A 19321-nucleotide genomic window follows, 5' to 3' on the forward strand; every position below is an offset into this window, starting at 1 on the left:
CCATTTCTATAACATAAACTATATCTACAGCTTTGTTGTTTAATTAATTATTGCTGTGAGTTAGTGACCAATCACTAGCCATGCTACATGTAAAGCAGGCTACATGCACTCTCCAACTTGGTACCGAGTCAAATGTGCAAGGATTTGACTTGAGCTCCAAATGATGCTGTGGCCACTTACTAGCTATAGAGTGCATTTTTTTCCCCTCTAAACAAATATCATCACGAGGATTTCATTCTAGCTACTTGCTGTAACAAGTCACATCAACGACTTGGATATTTTCAATTGGAGTAGCACCAATCATATATGCGGGGATCTTAAGTTACACGCACCTACCGTATAACCAACACTTTCTGCCCCTCTAAAAATGGTCAGAGATTGGGGGCGGATTACAGAAAGCAAAACATGTACTGCTACCACACAAACAAGTCACTCGCTGACAGACCAGACCACCCATCGACCATCATCCATGCATGCAACTCTGCAAGAGAGAATTTTTATGTTCATTAATATATTATTTATTTTTGTTATTGTATTGTAGCTCACTTTGTATTATAATAACATTGTTATTCACTGAGCATGCATTCCGTTCTCTGCTGTGAGGTCGGATCAAATCATGAAGACTTCTGCCATGCATGCCCTGGTCCCTGACAGTTACATGTTGTGTCGTACAGACAGACCCGAAGCTTTTTTAATTTCTTTTGCTAGCTAGTAGAATATCTCGATGTAGAAACCTGTGCTCCTGCTCTGCTCTGAAAAGATTGGAACTAGCAACATGCTGGTACTATATATGCAGATGTAGCAGCCTTTTTCTGTACATTTTCTTGTGAGTGCCTGCAGTAGTGTCCTCATGACTCATGAGGATCCATACCTCCATTCATTAATAACGTATATCTACTGAGTACAACTACAACAATGTGTGCATATGTACTCTTGATTCCATTGCAGTCACTCAGTATTACTTGATGTTACAATATATGCAATAAGGTATTTTCAAGTATGAGTTCTTATCGAAAAAAATTCAAGTCTGAGTGATGATGATCCTTAATTTGCTACATCCATTAGTTTTACGAACACGGATCCTTTTCGATCGATTTATAGCTTCAAAGCAACAGTTTGGTTTTAATCCATTTTGTTTTTCGATGCATAACCAAGGTGCACCATATACCAGTGGCTATTAAGTATGTGTTATACATTATAATAATGCATGTCCTGGACAAGCAGTACAATATACTCCAATGGATGACATGCATGTGACATGCGAGAACGAGGAAGATTGCCATTGCAAGCCACAGCAACCAGCTAGTGTGGGCAGAAAGCACGTCACAGCAGTGCCCTTGTTCAAAGCTGATCAGTTACAACCTCCTTTTGTCCCCACCAAGTGCCATCCCTGGCTTTTGCTTTTGCCTCAGAGAGAGGCAAGACACGACGACGAGTCGACGACCATATGAGAGAGCCATAGCACACGACACAGTATGTGTAGCCATAGCCTGACATGGAGATCTCCTCCACCTCCAAAAGCAAGCAGCGCAACACACTGCAATGGCAAGGTTACAAAAGGAAACCAGCAAGAAACAAAAGCTCCCTCATCGCCTTCAATTCCCCCCTTTCCCCAGACACACAGTATACCCAACTCCTCCATATCATCCATCTCCTAGCATTATAGCATGCAAGGCTCCATGCAAGCATGCATGCGTTCATGTGCCATGAGAGCTCACTGCATGCCTCACTGTGCTCTGCACCCACAGGCAATCATTGGCTGCTCTTGGCTGCTCCCATCTTCTCTCCATTCAGACATGACATGCACCCCAGATCATCCATTCCATGTTCCAGCAGTCACAAGCTAGTCACAAGAGTAGTAAGGCATGAAGCTATCTCTAGTCATCTAGAGCTTGTATGCATTTGGTACAAACATCTTGAATGATGAACAGGACTTTTGGCATGCTTGGATATATAGCTGCACAACCCTGATCCACAATGCAAAAATGGGCATGTGCAGATATTGCTTGAACTTGCTTGTGAATATAATGGGAAAAAAAATAAAAGAGCTTGTGATCTTATATATTAAGCTTCCAATACTGAAATATATATATTGTGCTTAATAACTAGTTGGGTAACAAGTCCTGCAGCTTTGCATTGTGCTGCCTGACTCTTGTTGTTATTCTAGGGCTGGGGATTTGCCATGGCTTTGGAACAACATTGATTCAAGCTCAAGCAAACCCTAGCAGTACCACCATACTAGTATACTTTTTCTTCCTAATGGCATCTCATCAAGAAGAAGAGAGCCATGCATGAGGAGAAGAAGAGATCTAGCAACTCATTATATCAGCACACAAAACTAAACATGGAGATATGGTGCTAGAGTACCATGACATGAGCATGCAATTAGCTATTTGATCGGGCTACGGTGGCCGATGATCATCAGCCGGCCGGCCGGCCGGCGGCGTGCTACGCCGCCGCTTGCATGTTCGTGCCCGAGACACGTCGCCTCTTTGGTCGGTCGCCGCCTCCAGCTCCCGGCCTCTCCACCAGAGCCCTCAGGGCCTCCTTCAGGAAGTCGCCGCCGCCGCCGGCGTTGCCCTCGACGGAGCCAGCCGAGTCAGTACGGCCGCCGTAACCGTCATCGTCTCCGGTAACACCGCTGCCATCGACGTCGCGCGCCAGGACGAGCACGTTGCGGACGCGGCCGCCGAGGGTGGCCATCTCGGCGCGGAGCGTGCGGAGGCGGAGCGCGCGCAGCGTCTCGATGAGCTCCGGGAGGAGGTCGGAGCGGTCGTCGCAGCAGACGGAGGCCTCGAACACGGCGCCGCCCGACGCGAGCACCACGATCTCATCGTGCTCCGTCGGGAACAGGTGCGCCGGCGCCGCCTCCCCGACGCCGGCCACCCGCTGCTTCAGGTCACGCACCCTTTCCACCGCCTTCGCGAGCAGCGACGCCTTGTCTATCTGGACACACACGACAAGCAAGGAAACCAAACCCCTTCAGCAAAATGAACCTTCTTCTTGCCACAATTAAGCTAGGTACTAGATCAAACCACAAACCCTAGATTGGTTAGCCATGGATCAGTGAATATGATCATATGCAAAGGCGGATGTGCGAGTGAAATAGGAAACATAGTACTTGTAAAAAAAAAACAAGAAGCATGCTCCAATCAAAATCATGAAGAGGAAATATCAAGCAAAAGAAAGAGCCCTAGCCTAGCCTCGTGTGATAGGATTATAGGGATAGGAAAGGCTCCATTCTACTTTCCCAAAACCAGCTTTAATCAGACCATTAGCTGCTCGTGTACGTCCTGGCCGGCTATGGTATAGACAACAGCTTGTAGCTACTGCAAGCTAGATGCCAATTCGATTGTGCAGAGAAGTCATCATGAGATTAACCTCATGCACGGCCTGTTCTTGCAGAAAGATAATAACCAAGGTAACGAAGAGGATTTTGTTTTAAAAAATAGTTGAGCAAATTGACGGCAGATTCAAGAAGAGAGTGCCTGTGCCTTGGGGTCGCAGGAGAGGACGCTGCGGAGGCGGTCGAGGTGCGACTTGATCCGCTCGCGCCGGCGCTTCTCGGCCTCGCGGTGGTTGCGCGACGCCGCGAGCGCGCGGTCGTGGGCGGCGGCCGCCGCCGCCGCCGCCGCGGCCTCGTCCTCCTCGGAGTCGGTGGCGCCGGTAGCGCCCGCCCCGCCCGCCGCCGCCGGCCAGATGGAGTCCATGAAGAAGGGTGGCAGCATCGCCATCGGCACGACGCCGCCCTCGCCCTGCCGCCCCGCCGCGCCGGCGAGCGCCGACACCTCGGCCGCCGGGAACATGCGTGCTCGATCGATCGCGTGCGCGCCGGCTGCCGCTTCGTTCTTGCGATGCCCTCACGCCTCCTCGAGTGGCAGATCGAAGAGGCGGCGCACTGAGCCGGCCAAGCCAAGCGCCCAAGCCACAGCACTGAGCACGAGCTGCTGGTAGCTACTGCGCAGCTAGCGGTAGTGGTGGTGCGAGTTGTTGAGCTGTGTTATTCCTAGGACTTGGACCTGAAGAGAGAGAGAAGGAGAAGCCCAAGCGGATTGATGGATGGGGGGAGATGGGATGGATGGTTGATGAGTGAGCGCCGGTCGGGGAGAAGGAATAAATAAACAAGCAAAGGCTCCGAGGAGAGAGAAAGTGAGGCTCGCTGAGCTGAGTGCTAGGCTAGCTCCATCTCCATCCAGAGAGATAGAGAGAGAGAGAGTAGTGAGTGCTCTTAGAGAGAGAGAGAGAGAGAGAGAGAGAGAGAGAGAGAGAGGGCTCATCTCATTTGTTGGTAGGCGAGTGGTGGCCCGCGTACGTGTTGACCCGTCGCGGGGGAGAGAGAAGGAGTCCTGCGAGCAAGGGATGCCGCCAAGATCGCCACTGCCCCGGCAGCGACCTCCTGCCGTTCCCGGCCGTCCATGGGAGGGGTTGGACGGCCGGGATGGTGCCGACCTGGTGCGGGGTCGCCGTCGGGGAGATACAGTGGTGGCGGTGGTGGACGGATCGGGATTGTTTTGCTGTTGACTCTTGTTGCACCTTTGGGGAATGTTTGCTTCCTCTCCCTCTCCCATCCCTGCTTGGGTTGCACTTCACCTAATTTTGGCATAAAGGGCCAAGGCAAAAATGAAAATAAATGTCTGCAACATTTGAAATTGTGTGCTAACCCTAAATTTTACTAATTTTAGTGCAATGCGCGTGAGTTGCATTGACAGCGCTGTGGTCGAGTGTTCATCTCTTATTTTTAGGCGAAACGTGGCGTGGATCCAAGCAAACTGAATTCAACACTTTTTTGGGTAAGGATTAAGGAACTTTTGATGGGTGACTAGCCCATGATGCAAACAAGGCTCATCCTGATGGTGTTCCTCTTTTGATTTGCTACAACAAGCCAAAGGTGCAGATGAAACATGTGCAAAAAGGAATCTACAAAAGAAGATATCTTACCAGGAGGCTGAAAAAAGATCTTTATGCCCAGAGAACTGGCTAACTAGGTGAGCAGGGACCATAGAATTGGATAGCCAAAGTATCACATTATTTTGTTTGATACAACTCCTGGTATTTTCATTTCCCTCAAACAGGTACAAAAGAAAAGAATACAGGGAAGGGAAAGGTAGACAGGACAGATCTCTGAACAAAGTGCAGAGATGAAACAGAGGAAAACTAGAGTGAAAGCTGTTGCTGTATGGTACTGATTAAGTTACTATCATGCTCTGAGGTTGTGGGTAATGATTGTAGAAGACATAAGTGCTCTACTTGGTAGCCTGTGCAATTATGTTGCTCAATGAGCTTGCCTCCTCCTTTGCGGCTTCCACCAAAGCGTCCTGCAAAAATACACGCTTATTCCACCATGTCATGATAGATCATCACCCCCAATCCTTAGTGGCAACCATTAGTGCATTTCACATGAGCACACGAATATGCATGCGGGCTTATCCTTTTCATTGTACTGCCAAGAAATTCGCACAGTTCAACTGGTACAGGGATTATCATAAGAATTTTCTAAAAGTTTGTCTCTAGTGAATCCGCATGGTTGTGTCATGACTCATGAAAGGCAAGGCAGAGTACTCCAGCAGAAAAAATAATAAAGAAGGATAAGGGTAATATGTTCATTGAGAAATCCTCAATGTCGGCTAAAAAAATTCCACATTGTTTCTGAATTTTTTCTCTAAACATCATTCCAGTCCATACACTACCTTATACTCAATTCTCTTGCTGATTCAAGACAGAATAGATGAGCTACCTGTGTAGTTACTAGGCGTAGAACCGCTTTCTTGTTCGATTCCTGGAGTTCACCAGCAATCAAAATCTCATCCAATATAAAGTAAGCCTGCAAATCCAGAAAAAAACTTTTTGAAATGCCTTGCCATTTTAGCAAACTTGATCAGCAGAGATAGGTATTCGTAAACATATCAAACTCACACCTTATGAAAATTGAATATCAGGTCTAGCTCACAGACCTGCAATGTGACACAAAGACAGAAGCCATAAGGTAAATGAGTGTCAGAACTGGGAAAGTAAGCCAGGGATGGTGAAGATCTTACATTGCCGAAGTACCGGTCCAATATCTCAACATAGTGATGGATGATTTGAAGAGTTTCCAATTCATTGTCAGCAGGATCAATGCACATGCAGAAGTAAAGGCTAGCATACCTGCGTTATTTACAGGAACAGATTATGCAATCAGGAATCAATGATATGTTTCAGATGAATAACATTAGCAAGCATCTTCACCTTTTACTGGTTACTAACAGTTAGGAATGGAATTTCCATAACGATCATTCAAAAGGACTCCTCACCTCTTGTACACGACTCTATAACCTTGCCAGTCAACAAAATTACACAGCTTGGGGCCTCTCGTCAGTACTAGCGCACTTATTTCTTTGATTACCTTTTGAATGAAAGCAAATATGTGTTTGAGTCCTTTGTACACCATAATATGCATGAAAGATACTATAGGCTCCAGTCAAAACAATGATAAACTGCAGTGCAAACCTGCTGATGTACTCATACCTTGGATCTTTGCTTCTGTGGATATGGAGTGTACCATTTTGTCAGCCTCACCTTCCCCTGCCTACTGATGAGAAGAACAAAATGTATCTGACGACAAAGCAACATTGTTATGTTTTCTACACGAAGTTCTCTTCTCTTCAGCATGGAACAGACAGAAAAACAAGGAAATCAAGCTGACAGACACACTGGAGATCTGCCTCCTGAGCTCATGATGAACACAATTTCCCAGGTTCAGCCCTGATCAAGTCCAGAAAACAGTGTGATTGCCATGACGTTATGGGGCCAATTTCCCAATCTCCAGTTCGCAATCAGGCACAGGCCTGGATCAAGCATCCATGCCCAGTTGCCCACCAAAGGCTCGAGCAGAGCGTCCGGCTGCTCACTCCAACCGGATGCAGCGAACCGCGAGCGGGCCTCCACCCCTCCGGTCCTCGCTGCGGAATGCGGGTGAATGGCGGTACATGGCCTGGCCATTCCGGCGGGGAGGACGGCGGCGGCGGGCGAGCGGGAGGAGGAGGCGCCGAGGCGAGGAGGCGATAGAGCATGCCGACCAAACCAGGGGCATTTTTGCAAATATAGGGGGTGTTTTGAAATTATTCCACGCCGGTGAGGTCGATCCCGCCGCCGACCTCCGCTCTCCCCGCCCGCCGCCGTGCTCGATCTCGAGCCTCCGCCAGGTTCACGCGCTCATCCAAGCGCGTCGGCAAGGCTCCCGCAACAATGCCGGCGCGTTGCGAGCCCGCGGTGCCCAGGGATGGGGAGACCGGGAGGGAGCACAGCATCCACCGACGGCGACCGCTGGTCCGGTCGCCGCTGCACGCTGCCGGAGTCCGAGGTGAACACGAAGAAGCTCTCAGCCACGGAACGCTTCAAGCCGCAATGCACAGCCTTCCCCAGCTTGTTGCGACGGGGCTGCACGGCCGGCTCTGAATTGGTTCTGAATGCGTTCTCGAATACCAAAGCAGAAAAAACACTACGTCTCTCGATCCACATCTAGGATGATCGAGAAATCAAACCATTGATGAAAGCTTCCGAGGAAAATTCTTCGCGGGCACGAAAGCTCAAGAGCACGCGCGCACCAAACGGACATGGAAAAACAAAGATGGATTGCGAGCATTTCGAACAGGATTGAGGCGGCGGGTTACCATGATTCGTCGTCGGTTGGGCTCTTGTTCTTCTCCGAAGAAGAATCAACGCTAGTTCCGAGGAGTCGTCGACGGTAATCGCCGCCGCCGCAGAAGCCGATCGCGCCCGGGACGAGAGGAGTTGAGGCCTTCACGAACGGTTTATTTTTTCTTCTTTGATTCCTCCCACTTCGCGGCAACCCCGCAGTCTATGCATCTGGGTCCAACGAGTCCGCGAAAATGGCACCACATGGCCACGTCTCTGCCACTTGAGAGAGCATCAACTGCGTCTGATGGCTTCGTATTGCTTGCAACTGGCAGAGTTCTTTTTTTAATAGAAAAATAAAGTGCATATTTTGCACTAATTTGGTTCCTCTTCCAAAAATTTAAAAAGTTTGCAATGTACTTGGGAGTCTTGGACGATGACTATAATGCAATTCGTTCCGATCTTTTTACCCCATGTTCTTAACTGCACTCAGCGCATAAATCCAAGACATGCACCACATGAAGACTGAAATACGTCAACTTTTATTGCGCATATCACAAACTGTGAAGCAAAACATGCTCACGCCTGAGTAAAACGAAGCAGTCAATCAACATCTTACAATTTACAGATACATGGATGAGGATGGTTGATGGTACAATTAAAAGGAAACACTCGCCGCTATAACCTCTCTCTGGTATTTGTATTCAAACTTGCAGGTTACAACATCTATGGAACAATTTACAACATGTAACTGATTCTGGAATCTGGACAGCACCAATTTTGCTTCCTTGCTGATTATCAAGGGGTGAACATCCACTACTATATACTCATGCATATTTCAGAAATATGGAGTATATCGGTATGTGTCATGCTTTTCTTAAATTAAGCCTCGGAATGGGCAAGGTGGTTCCATGATGAATATTTCTCACACCTCCCCATGAGCTAACCTTTCTCATCTATAGTGTGGGCAGTAGCACGCGATATCATGATTGATGAATGCTCTGTTTTCTAGCTCCCATTCATTTGTTAAGTGACAAAATCTACAGAAATCAGCCTTGGCGCCAGACAGAGGAACTTCCGGGTGATAAAAAGGCGCTGTTAGAAACTCCACTGTCCAAAGAAGATCCCCATAAGAGGTGTGCACCAGCCTTGTCTTGGTCAGAACTATTTCACATGCCCATGCAATGTCACAATGTTATGCGCAGGTCATATTTCTTGACTTATGTCATACACATGTTGATGGAGTGATGGCATCTTGATCCGACGGAATGAAGCACAGCGATCTTTCTTCAAAGGGATCAGTTTACCTGAAAATAAACTGCCTATGATCCAGCTTGCTGGCTGCAAGGAAAAATGGGGATCAGATGCATCGAAAATGGTTGTGTATAAAACCATTAAAATGACTAAAGCACTGCCTTGGTTTTCTGGAAGTAGCAAAGCAAGCCTAAAGCCTTTCAGATTACTACTGATTTTTTCTAAAAGGCCAAAAACAATAATGTGAATGACTAATATAATGGGTCAAAATGTTTGTGATAAGGTATATACTCTGAATCTACCTACACGGCTAGGATGCAAACATACAGAAAAATTAGATCTACTCACAGAGCTACAGTCATTCTACGTTACAATTCTTATATCTAAAAGGGATATGCTACATTAAACATTGAACTAACCGCTGTCTTTATGTCATGTTCCAACCCGCAATGGCTTAGATGACGAGATGCACTAGCTTCACTTGCAACAAGAATGATTCCATGTGATGTGCTTCCATCCTTCAAGGTTTCAACTAATCCTCGAAGAGATACAAAAACTTGGCCACCTCCATGCTGTGGAAAAGAAATGCCATTAAGAAAGGGAACAAGCTATACCGCCGAACGATCAATAACAACAACAACAACATAGCTTTTCAGTCCTAAACAAGTTGGGGTAGGCTAGAGTTGAAACCCAACAAGAGCCACAAATCTGGGTTCGAGCACATGAATAGCTGTTTTCTAAGCACTCCTATCTAAGGCTAAATCTTTGGGTATATTCCATCCCTTCAAATCTCCTTTTATTGCCTCTTCCTGTGTCAATTTTGGTTTTCCTCTGCCTCTCTTCATATTACTGTCACGCCTTAGGGTTCCACTACGCACCGGTGTCTTCGGAGGCCTTCGTTGGACATGTCCAAACCATCTCAGCCGGTGTTGGATAAACTTTTCTTCAATTGGTGCTACCCCTAACCTATAACGTATATTCTCATTCCGGACTCGATCCCTTCCCGTATGACCACAAATCCAACGCAACATACGCATTTCCTCAACACTTATCTGCTGGACATGTCGTCTTTTTGTAGGCCAACATTTTGCACCATACAGCATTGCAGGTCTAATCGCCATCCTATAAAATTTGCCTTTTAGCTTCAATGGTACCCTCTTGTCATATAAAATTCCTGATGCTTGGCACCACTTCATCCACCCCGCTTTGATTCTATAACTAACATCCTCATCAATATCCCCATCTCGTTGTAGCATTGATCCCAAATATCGAAATGTATCCTTCATGGGCACTACTTGGCTTTCCAAACTGACATCTCCCTCCTCATGTGTAGTAGTACCAAAGTCACATCTCCTATATTCAGTTTTAATTCTGCAGAGTCTAAAACCTTTTGACTCTAGGGTCTCCCGCCACAACTCCAATTTCCTATTTACTCCTGCTCGACTTTCATCAACTAGCACTACATCATCCGCGAAGAGCATACACCAAGAGATATCCACTTGAATGTTCCTTGTTACCTCATCCATCACTAAGGCAAATAGATAAGGGCTCAAAGCAGACCCTTGATGCAGTCCTTGATGCAGTCCTATTCTAATCGTAAAGTCATCTGTGTCGCCATCACTTGTTCGGACTGTAGTTACAATATTGTTGTACATATCCTTAATAAGTCCAACGTACTTCGTTCGGATTTTATATTTGTCCAAAGCCCACCACATAACATTCCTTGGTATTTTGTCAAACGCCTTCTCCAAGTCAATGAAAACCATGTGTAGGTCATTTTTCTTCTCCCTATACCGCTCCATAACTTGTCTTATTAAGAAAATAGCTTCCATGATTGACCTTCCAGGCATGAAACCAAATTGGTTCATAGATACCCGTGTTATCCTTCTCAAACGATGCTCGATAACTCTCCCATAGCTTCATAGTATGGCTCATCAACTTAATTCCTTTTCAACGTCTCTGACCTCAGATTCTTGGATCTTCCGCACAAAGTGTCTGTTGGTGTCATCAAAAGAGTCATCCAACTGCAAGGTTGTGTTCTCATTCTCACCATTGAACAATTTGTCCAAATACTCTTGCCATCTATGTTTGATCTCATCCTCCTTTACCAAGATGTTCTCCATTTCATCCTTAATGCACTTAACTTGGTTGAAGTCCCTCGTCTTTCTCTCACGAACCTTAGCCATCCTATAGATGTCCTTCTCTCCTTCCTTCGTACCTAATCGTCGGTAAAGATCCTCATACGTCCTACCCTTTGCCACATCTACAGCTCGCTTTACGATCTTCTTTGCCTCCTTGTACTTCTCTATGTTGTCCACACTCCTATCATGGAACAAGCGCCTATAGCATTCCTTCTTCTCCTTAATAGTCCTTTGGACTTCCTCATTCCACCACCAAGTATCTTTGTCTACACCTCTACCCCCCTTGGTCACTCCAAGCACCTCTGAGGCCACCTTCCGAATGCAGTTTGCCATCTTCTCCCACATGTTGTTTGCGTCCTCTCCTTCCTTACAAGGACCCTCTTTGATTACCCTTTCCTTGAAGACCTCTGACGTCTCCTCTTTTAGTTTCCACCACTTTGTTCTTGCAATCTTGGCTTGTTTATCCCTGCGTGCGCACATCTGAAAACAAAAGTCCGCCACCACAAACTTATGTTGAGAAACAACACATTCCCTTGGTATCACCTTGCAATCAAAGCATGCCCGTTTATCCTCTATTCTTGTGCGGATAAAGTCAATCTGGCTATAGTGCTGGCCACTACTAAAAGTCACTAAATGGGACCGTCTCTTCCTAAAGAAAGTGCTCACTATCATCAAGTCAAAAGCTACTGCAAAGCCTAAGACTTCCTCCCCCTCCTGATTCCTACTACCATACCCAAAACCTCCATGAACCGCCTCGAAGCCTACACTTGTTGTACCTACATGCCCATTAAGATCTCCTCCTAAAAGCTTCTCGCTAGAAGGTACAATTCTAACCAGGCTATCTAAATCTACCCAGAAAAGCCTCTTAGCCCTCTCATCGTGGCCTACTTAGGGGGCATACGCACTAATTACATTCAGGACCATATCACCAACAACAAGCCTAATTAGGATAATCCTATCCCCTGGCCTTCTCACATCCACCACTCTATCCTTAAGACTCTTGTTGATCAAAACTCCCACTCCATTTCTATTTGCAGTTGTTCGTGTGTACAAAGCTTGAAACCGGTTTTGTCCACCTTCTTCACCTTCTAGCCCTTCCATTTAGTCTCCTGAACGCATAAGATATTTACACGCCTCCTAGTCGCTACGTCAACTAACTCTCTTAACTTACCTGTAAGAGACCCTACATTCCAACTACCTACTTGAATCCTAGTTGGTTCGACTAGCTTCCTTGCCCTTCACACCCGTCAAGAGAGATATGAAGAACCTTGCTCATTTTTCACTACACCCGGGTGCCGATGTAGCGCGCCACTAAGGAAATGACGACCCGATCCTTACTCACTTGACACCATGCCCAGATCGCGACACGACGCGTCACCAAGGGGGAGACGACCCGGCCCTTGCCCATTTAATACCATACCCAGGTTCCGATATGGCGCGTCGCTAAGAGGGTTGCACCCCAACGGATTTCTCTTGGGTTTCATCTCCATTAGAATGGCTAGGTTTAACGTTAGCTCGCCAGGCCTATCACAACCCTCCTCCTTTACCAGAGCTTGGGACCTGCTATGTTGAGATAACATAGCGGAGTTGACCGCCGAATGATCACTGAAATGAAAATTAGGTTCCTCTAGTCCATCAAGGAAAAGTCAACTAAAAAATTGAAGTAAAACACGACAAGAGCCTAATAAGAAGGCATATCAATTTCACACAATAACATATAGATATTGTTTAACTGCCAGGCTTTCCATTAGCACCTAATTGTTTGTTATTTTTATTATGGAATATGGATGCAACATACCTTTATAATGTTGGAAAATTTTGAACAGAAGCTGATTTTGCCATGGATCAAGAATCCTACTCCATCAAATATCAATGCGTTGCATTTTGGGTGAAGTGCGTGGCCAACTGCCGAACTATGCTTCCGAGCATTCCTTCGTCGAATTAAATACCTAAGGGATGTAACATAGCAAATGTTAGGGATAAAGATTATTACTGTATTAAGAGTAAAGTACATGGCCGGTTCTTAAACTTGTCTAGATGTGTCACTTAGGTCCCCGCACTCTCAAAATGCATATCTGGCTCCCTAAACTTGGGCTTGAGTGTCATTTAGGTCCCTATACTCTCAAAATGCAGATCTTACTCCCAAACTTGGCTTCGGGTGTCATATAGGTCCCTAAACTCTTGAAATGCATTGTCATCCCACTAATAGAACGTGATAAGATCAAAATTTTATGCTTTCAAGCAAGCCATTACTTTCATTGGCACATTTCCAAACTTGTTTTATTGCCCCGTCAGTTTCTCCCGATATTTGATCGGTAATTCATCTTATAAGCCCCTGATTTTAGTTTAGTAAGTACAATGAGTTATTTAAATTTGAACAATCTTATAGGTATAACAGAGTATGAAGTTAACATATTACCTCCAAAGTAAAAGATCATCAATCTCTCTGGGTTCACCACGCATCAAAATTCTCCACACACGTTGAACTAAAATTCACTTTATTTGACTACAATTAAATTATATCTATGTAAAATTAAGTTTTTATCAATTTAATTGAGATGACAATGCTTTTAGAGAGTATATGGACCTAGATGACATCCAAAGCCAGGTTTAGGGGGTTAGATCTGCATTCTAAGAGTATAGGGACCTAAATGATACCCGAGGTCAAGTTTAGGGAGCCAGATATGCATTTTGAGAGTACGGGGACCCAAGCGACATAGCGAGACAAGTTTGAGGACCGGCCATGCATTTTACTCCTATATTAATACGGACAACATAGAAATTTTTTTCTTACCAAAATATTAGATATCAAAAGAAGTTTAACAAATGCAACCTCTAAAGCCAAGTGCCATTTCTAAGTTTGAGAAGAAAAATTGAGCAGCTTTCAATATACTCACCTAAAAGCATCTAGACTTAAATATGGTGTAAAGTTTTCATCTAAACAAATGCTTAATCATGCCAGTGAATCTAGAACATAATTGCTAGGTAGCCTATGGTGGTTGACATAATCACATTAAGCTAGAACGGTCAGGCCCTTCGAATATGGCAATGTCTTTCACTTAGAATAGTTTGCCAGAGAAAAGAAAAGGAAGCATGTAAGCCTTGAGATACTGCACAGAACTATTAAAGGATGGCACAAATCTTATAGAAACACCATAACTGTAGTATAAGGGTAAGTTTGCCTTGAATATTCCAAGAAAGGTACGGAACAATGAAACTTCATGAATAAATATGAAGTAGAAATTCATAGGGTATTCATATGAATAAATATGAATAAATAAGGGTAAGACTATTTTTCATAGGGTAGGCATCTTGCGATTTGTACACAGAAGCTCCATTAATATGTAGCAATGCTAGGAGTTTGCCTTACTTTGCAGGTGGCAACAGGACGCCAGCTTGAAGAGAATCAAAGAACCAATTGGGATTCAACATCCAGGCATCGATGGCACAGCCATATAAGAATTTAGCTGTTGATACCTAATGCAACAAATGCCTGGAATTGTTAATGCAATACAGTACACATATAAATGGACGATTTTAAATTCATATGACCATATTATCATGATTCTTACATCATGCAATTATAAAAGACATTCATAATGAACAGATGGCACCAAAAATCTGAAAGGTAATGAAATAGCAAACCTTTTTAGGGGAAAGTACAATGGGAGGCTTCCAGCTTGGAACCTCAGCCATGTTCTTTCTTTTATCAAGTGGAAAGGGTGGCACTTTAGAAAGAACATAGCCTCCGCATTTCCGTATAAGAGACTCAATTTCTTTTTCCTTCTGATTAGGAAACCCAGTCAATATAAACTCTACTCCTTGAAATGTGGCTTCATTATTATCAATGTACTCTCTGGTCTTAACTTTCTCTTCTATTCTGCTATCTGATCCTGCAAGGATTCACAACAAGGATTACCAGAAGGAACTAATGTTTTTGCGGACGCCGCTCTGAGGATATGTTAGGATATCTATCTCAAGACTGAAAACTGGTTGTAAAAAGAAAAACTTACGACTGAATCTAGATTTAGGAAGCATCCTTCTATTGCTCTTGGTTCTTATGCTACTAGGTTTTGCTTCTGAAAATTGGACCCTTTTTCTTTTAAGGCACTGTTTACCATTATTCAAATTTACTGATGACCGACAGACTTCCCATGGGACCTGTTGCTCTCTGATTTGATCCTCACTGTCATCCTGAGGATGATATGGCTTATTCTTAACTGTAGAAAAATATTGCAAACTTTCAGGTTCAAGATTATTTTCTATGAAGTGTTTAGCAGCTTGCACTCGCTGTATATTCTTATTTAAAGTAATTGGTTTGAATCTCTCCTGCTGACAAACCGTCAAATCAGCATTGCAATTTGAAGTACTTGCAAATATGTTTGACTTAGGCACTATTGTGCTAAAAGGCCTCAGTGAACTGTATATCCTTCGCCTGAATGGAACATTAGACTCAAGTGGCTTAACTAAAGGCACACAAGATGGACCAGCCTCTCCATCCAGGTCTTGTATCCTCGGAGATTCATTGGTATGCGTGAAATCTTTCTCCTCTCCTTTACTATGTTCGCATTCAGGAGCCAGACTAGTGGGACCTTCATTGCATTCACTCCTTTTGCACACGGGAGCCTGGCTACTGGGACCTTCATGGCCTTCACTCTGTTTGCACACAGGAGCCTGGCTACTAAGACCTTCGTCGCAAGATATGCTACACGGAACAATGGAACACAGAGGATCCACATCTGCATGTGACAAGCTCGAACATACTACTTGACAACACAGCTCTTCAGTTTCAGCACCATGTTTTTCTTCATGGAAAGCTTCAGTTCTGCAATAAAAGGATGCTCTTGAAGATGCCACATTTTCCATGGACAGTGCTCTAGATGTAGGACAGCACTCATCCACGCTAATCGACTCAGAAATGAAGCTAGTTTCTTTCTCGAATAAACCCTTTACATGCTTCTTTGTACCAATATTCATCTGTGCAGAAACTCTCCCAACTTCCTGGAAATAAATGTATGCTTGTAATGAGAAGATGAAGAATGCAGATAAGAAATATATATATCACTTGATACCACATGACACAAAAAAAAAAAGATGATCTGTAACAAAGTTACCTTATGAATATTTTGACATGTTACTAGAGCCCCTGGGGCTCCATGCAAAGCAGCATTGTTTTCAGTTGACACCTGGAGGCCAGTTTTCTTATTTCTTGAGCATGAAAATGTTTTACTTAGTGCTGCTTGCTTTACAGAATCAGAGCATGGAGTTGATTCATTTGGTAGCACTCCAGCTGACTGATTAGTTGGGAAAGAATTGGATACATGGTCATCACTATCAGCATTCTTGCTATTCCATCTTTTATTTTGCTTCTCAGAAGAACAACTCCCAAAGGTGTGTGCGTCTGCATCACATGGGGGGGAACTAGGACGGGAGTTTTGTAGCTTCAAATCACCTGTGTTCTGATCTTGAGATGAGCAAGCAGTATGAACAAGAGACAGGCCAACATCTTGGAATACATCAACCATTTCAGCCTCATCCAATTCTGCAAGCCAATCGGTCTCGTCAAGATCATTTTGTGAGGATCCACAAGCATGTTCTGTCTCCTCAAAGTAAAATTGTTTCCGGGCTACTTTCACATGTAGAGCAGCTTCTATGGCAGTTGCAGCCAATTTATCAGACTGAGAATCATCAAGTAACATCTCTGCAATTACCATGGCCTCAGATGCAGCAATAGATAGTTCAATTGCATCATTTACATCAGCATTACAGAGCTTCTGAACATCAACCTTTCCTCCAGATGCATCATGTCTTTTATGTCTGTTTGCATCAAGTGGTCTACTGCCTGCCTTGCTAGTCAATTTACAGACTCCTGTCCGATTATCCTCTTGAGGATCTTTAGCACCAAACTGATTACAAGACACAGCATTGACCTCATGTTCTTGACCATCTGCAAAAAAGTCCTCTGATGGACATGGACCTTTGCGCATACCAGAGTTTGGCATCTGAGTATTATCACTGCCTTCAGCTGGGAAGGGTTCTGCAGCACTTTCTGAAGAAAGGTGCAAAGAGAAAGGTAGTACCTGTAGAAGGGAAGTAACTAGGACGTTATAACACCGCTACACAAGAAGACATCTAATATGTTCTGTAGAGAGCAAGTACATAATTCATCTATCAATCAATTCAAATTAGCTATTATTCAATAACTTCAGAACTCAATATGCAATCCAGCAAGGTGAAAACAAAAAGTCAGTAGATCAAAAGTAACTTGGAAGTCAACTTTATGAAAGTAGTAATAGACATCACGCTACTAAAAGTTACAAGCAGATTTTGAAATGAACAAACGTCAGCAGTACAGATGAAAATGTAGTGGAAACCCTAAAAAAAGAATCCTACTCCTCCCTTCACGGTAACATAACTGGCGCAACAGAGATAGGTGGATCGAAAAGGGTGCACTCTAGGACCAAAAGGCTCTATTATCTCAAGATTGATATTTGTGCAGGATTGAAGGCCCTTGTACAAAAGCACTATCAAGGATGAATTGATCAAAGTAAAGAGGAATGGCATCTTAATCTTACATTGCTGCTGTTTGGTGTAGTTGCAGCTGTCTCCTCATCTCCTGACAAGTGCAAAATGAACCCACTGTAACCATCAGCATTCTGACAATTCTGACGCTCCTGTGAATGGTCTCTGATAAACACACAGTTCTGCAACTCAAGGAAGGGACCCAGACATCAGATCACAACTGACAGTTATATTCAAACTGATTCAGTAGTCGTTTCCAATCAAATAGGATCTTATGCTTTTGATTAAGATCCCCAGCAAAGTAACAGCGCAGAATCTACAAATTTCCCACCAATTAATGCAGAAATAAGAGGACCGGACCTGACAAGAAGGCGGCGAAACGCATGTACTGTGATTTCGGTGTTCGCCGGCCGTCGGCGGCCGATGCGGCTGAAGCCATTGCGGGAGCCAAGCAATATCCTGAAAAAATCGAAGCAATCAGAAACGGAAGCATTCCCCAGTACCATCCTGTCCAAGAGCTACACCCTATCATGCGAAGGGGAAAACTACAAGCACTCAATCCGTTCGACCGCGGAGAATTGGGGAGAGGGGCGAGGGGCGCTACCTCGGAGAAGCGCGGGGAGTGGTATCCGCAGGTCGACATGGCGGCCGGGCCGGGCAGTCGCCGCCGCCACGGGAGGATGAGGCGCAAGAGGCGGGACGCGGGGGGTCTTCTCGTTTCCTTTAGTTTTTTTAATAATAACTAATTGATTTAACATTTTCTCTCTCCCGCCATCTCTCTCTCTCTCGGTTTCGCGCCAGAATCCATGAGCGCGGCGAGGGCCGGAGCGGGAGGAAGGCTCCCTGCCCGCCTGCCGTACCAACTGGCAGGTGGGCCCGACATTAATCCTTACCGTCAGGGTTTTGTGTTTGTATTTAATACTGCCCGTTTTCACTGCACGCGCCGCAACCGGTGTTCCATGTGTTTTCAGGACCTCAGGTTCTCTTGTCAGATGTTCGAGTCAAAGCAAAAATGCCCCGCTGTTAACAGGGTCTCCCATTTTTAACCATTCCATCAAATAAACGAAAATTTCTTAGCATGTATTCTTAGGCCCCGTTTGCTCCTGTTGCAGCTGCTACTGCTGTTTTCTTGATTTATCCTATTAGTCAAGGAAGTTTCTATGATGGTATACCTTTAGGAATATCTGGTACTTACTACCTAGTCGGTTACTACCTAGTCGGAGAATGGACGGCTAATATGTTCCACTTATTGAACAGAGTCTATGGTCGGTCCGTGACCCTTGGACACCGAAAGCGTCTTTGGGGTGATCTCGTAGTTCCTACAGGGTGGAGACAATGGGGTCGGTCCATGGATTTTCCTTCCTTTTGCCACATTTCGCTCAAAGAGTTGAAGGGAGATAGTGCTAGGATCGGCAATCCTATATTTTCCATATCCATACGATCGAGTCCTTAGGTTTCCGAAATAGTGTAATGGAAAAAGAAGTGCTTCGAATCATGTTATTTGACTTGGACCTGTTCTGAAAAAGTCGAGGTATTTCGAATTGTTTGTTGACACGAACAAAGTAAGGAAAAATCTCTGAAAGAATTTCCATATTGACCTTGGACATATAAGAGTTTCGAATCGAATCTCTTTAGAAAGAAGATCTTTTGTCTCATGGTAGCGAAACAAACCTTCCAAGTACTTCAAGGACTTAAATACTCTTTAATAGACGAAAATAAAAGGATTTCGACTTTCGATAGTAACATCATGTTGGAGCCATTCCATTTGAATTGGCACTTTCTCCATCGTG

General features: G+C 44.7%; 3 protein-coding genes across 4 annotated transcripts; all 3 read right to left on the reverse strand.

The window, feature by feature from the left end:
• Positions 1-2064: 2064 nt before the first annotated feature.
• Positions 2065-4244, reverse strand: LOC117838427 (transcription factor bHLH106). The gene is made up of 2 exons (XM_034718458.2): positions 3495-4244; positions 2065-2946 (listed from the first exon to the last, which is right to left on the reverse strand). Exons 1-2 carry the CDS (start codon positions 3804-3806, stop codon positions 2449-2451), a joined length of 810 nt encoding a protein of 269 aa, XP_034574349.1. The 5' UTR covers positions 3807-4244; the 3' UTR covers positions 2065-2448.
• Positions 4245-4986: 742 nt separating this feature from the next.
• Positions 4987-7884, reverse strand: LOC117838428 (AP-1 complex subunit sigma-1). Its single transcript, XM_034718459.2, has 7 exons — positions 7650-7884; positions 6505-6591; positions 6291-6382; positions 6036-6144; positions 5916-5951; positions 5735-5821; positions 4987-5315 (listed from the first exon to the last, which is right to left on the reverse strand). The coding sequence occupies exons 1-7, from the start codon at positions 7650-7652 to the stop codon at positions 5244-5246; spliced, it is 486 nt and encodes a 161-aa protein (XP_034574350.1). The 5' UTR covers positions 7653-7884; the 3' UTR covers positions 4987-5243.
• Positions 7885-8133: 249 nt separating this feature from the next.
• On the reverse strand, positions 8134-18352 carry LOC117838426 (uncharacterized). Of its 2 annotated transcripts, XM_034718455.2 has the most exons (10): positions 18136-18349; positions 17892-17990; positions 17585-17713; positions 16124-17089; positions 15023-16010; positions 14655-14902; positions 14380-14486; positions 12808-12958; positions 9288-9440; positions 8134-8955 (listed from the first exon to the last, which is right to left on the reverse strand). In XM_034718455.2, exons 1-10 carry the CDS (start codon positions 18172-18174, stop codon positions 8821-8823), a joined length of 3015 nt encoding a protein of 1004 aa, XP_034574346.1. In that variant the 5' UTR covers positions 18175-18349; the 3' UTR covers positions 8134-8820. The 2 variants fall into 2 exon arrangements, with proteins under 2 accessions (XP_034574346.1, XP_034574347.1); XM_034718456.2 differs by lacking the exon at positions 9288-9440 and having other exon boundaries at positions 18136-18352.
• Positions 18353-19321: the final 969 nt, after the last annotated feature.

The sequence above is a fragment of the Setaria viridis genome, chromosome 9 (genome assembly GCF_005286985.2).
Source record: "Setaria viridis chromosome 9, Setaria_viridis_v4.0, whole genome shotgun sequence".
Lineage (NCBI taxonomy): Eukaryota > Viridiplantae > Streptophyta > Magnoliopsida > Poales > Poaceae > Setaria > Setaria viridis.

What these genes read in the sequence shown, in the direction of transcription:
- LOC117838427 (XM_034718458.2), bottom strand. Translation starts at nt 3,806, where the DNA reads ATGTTCCCGGCGGCCGAGGTGTCGGCGCTCGCCGGCGCGGCGGGGCGG. An exon ending in TCCTCTCCTGCGACCCCAAG is followed by an intron (nt 2,947 to 3,494) that starts GCACAGGCACTC and finishes GTGTGTGTCCAG; the next exon opens with ATAGACAAGGCGTCGCTGCT.
- LOC117838428 (XM_034718459.2), bottom strand. An exon ending in CACAGAAGCAAAGATCCAAG is followed by an intron (nt 6,383 to 6,504) that starts GTATGAGTACAT and finishes TTCATTCAAAAG; the next exon opens with GTAATCAAAGAAATAAGTGC. An exon ending in TGATATTCAATTTTCATAAG is followed by an intron (nt 5,822 to 5,915) that starts GTGTGAGTTTGA and finishes CTGGATTTGCAG; the next exon opens with GCTTACTTTATATTGGATGA.
- LOC117838426 (XM_034718455.2), bottom strand. Translation starts at nt 18,174, where the DNA reads ATGTCGACCTGCGGATACCACTCCCCGCGCTTCTCCGAG. An exon ending in TTTCGCCGCCTTCTTGTCAG is followed by an intron (nt 17,714 to 17,891) that starts GTCCGGTCCTCT and finishes CTTGAGTTGCAG; the next exon opens with AACTGTGTGTTTATCAGAGA. An exon ending in CATGTCAAAATATTCATAAG is followed by an intron (nt 16,011 to 16,123) that starts GTAACTTTGTTA and finishes ATTTATTTCCAG; the next exon opens with GAAGTTGGGAGAGTTTCTGC.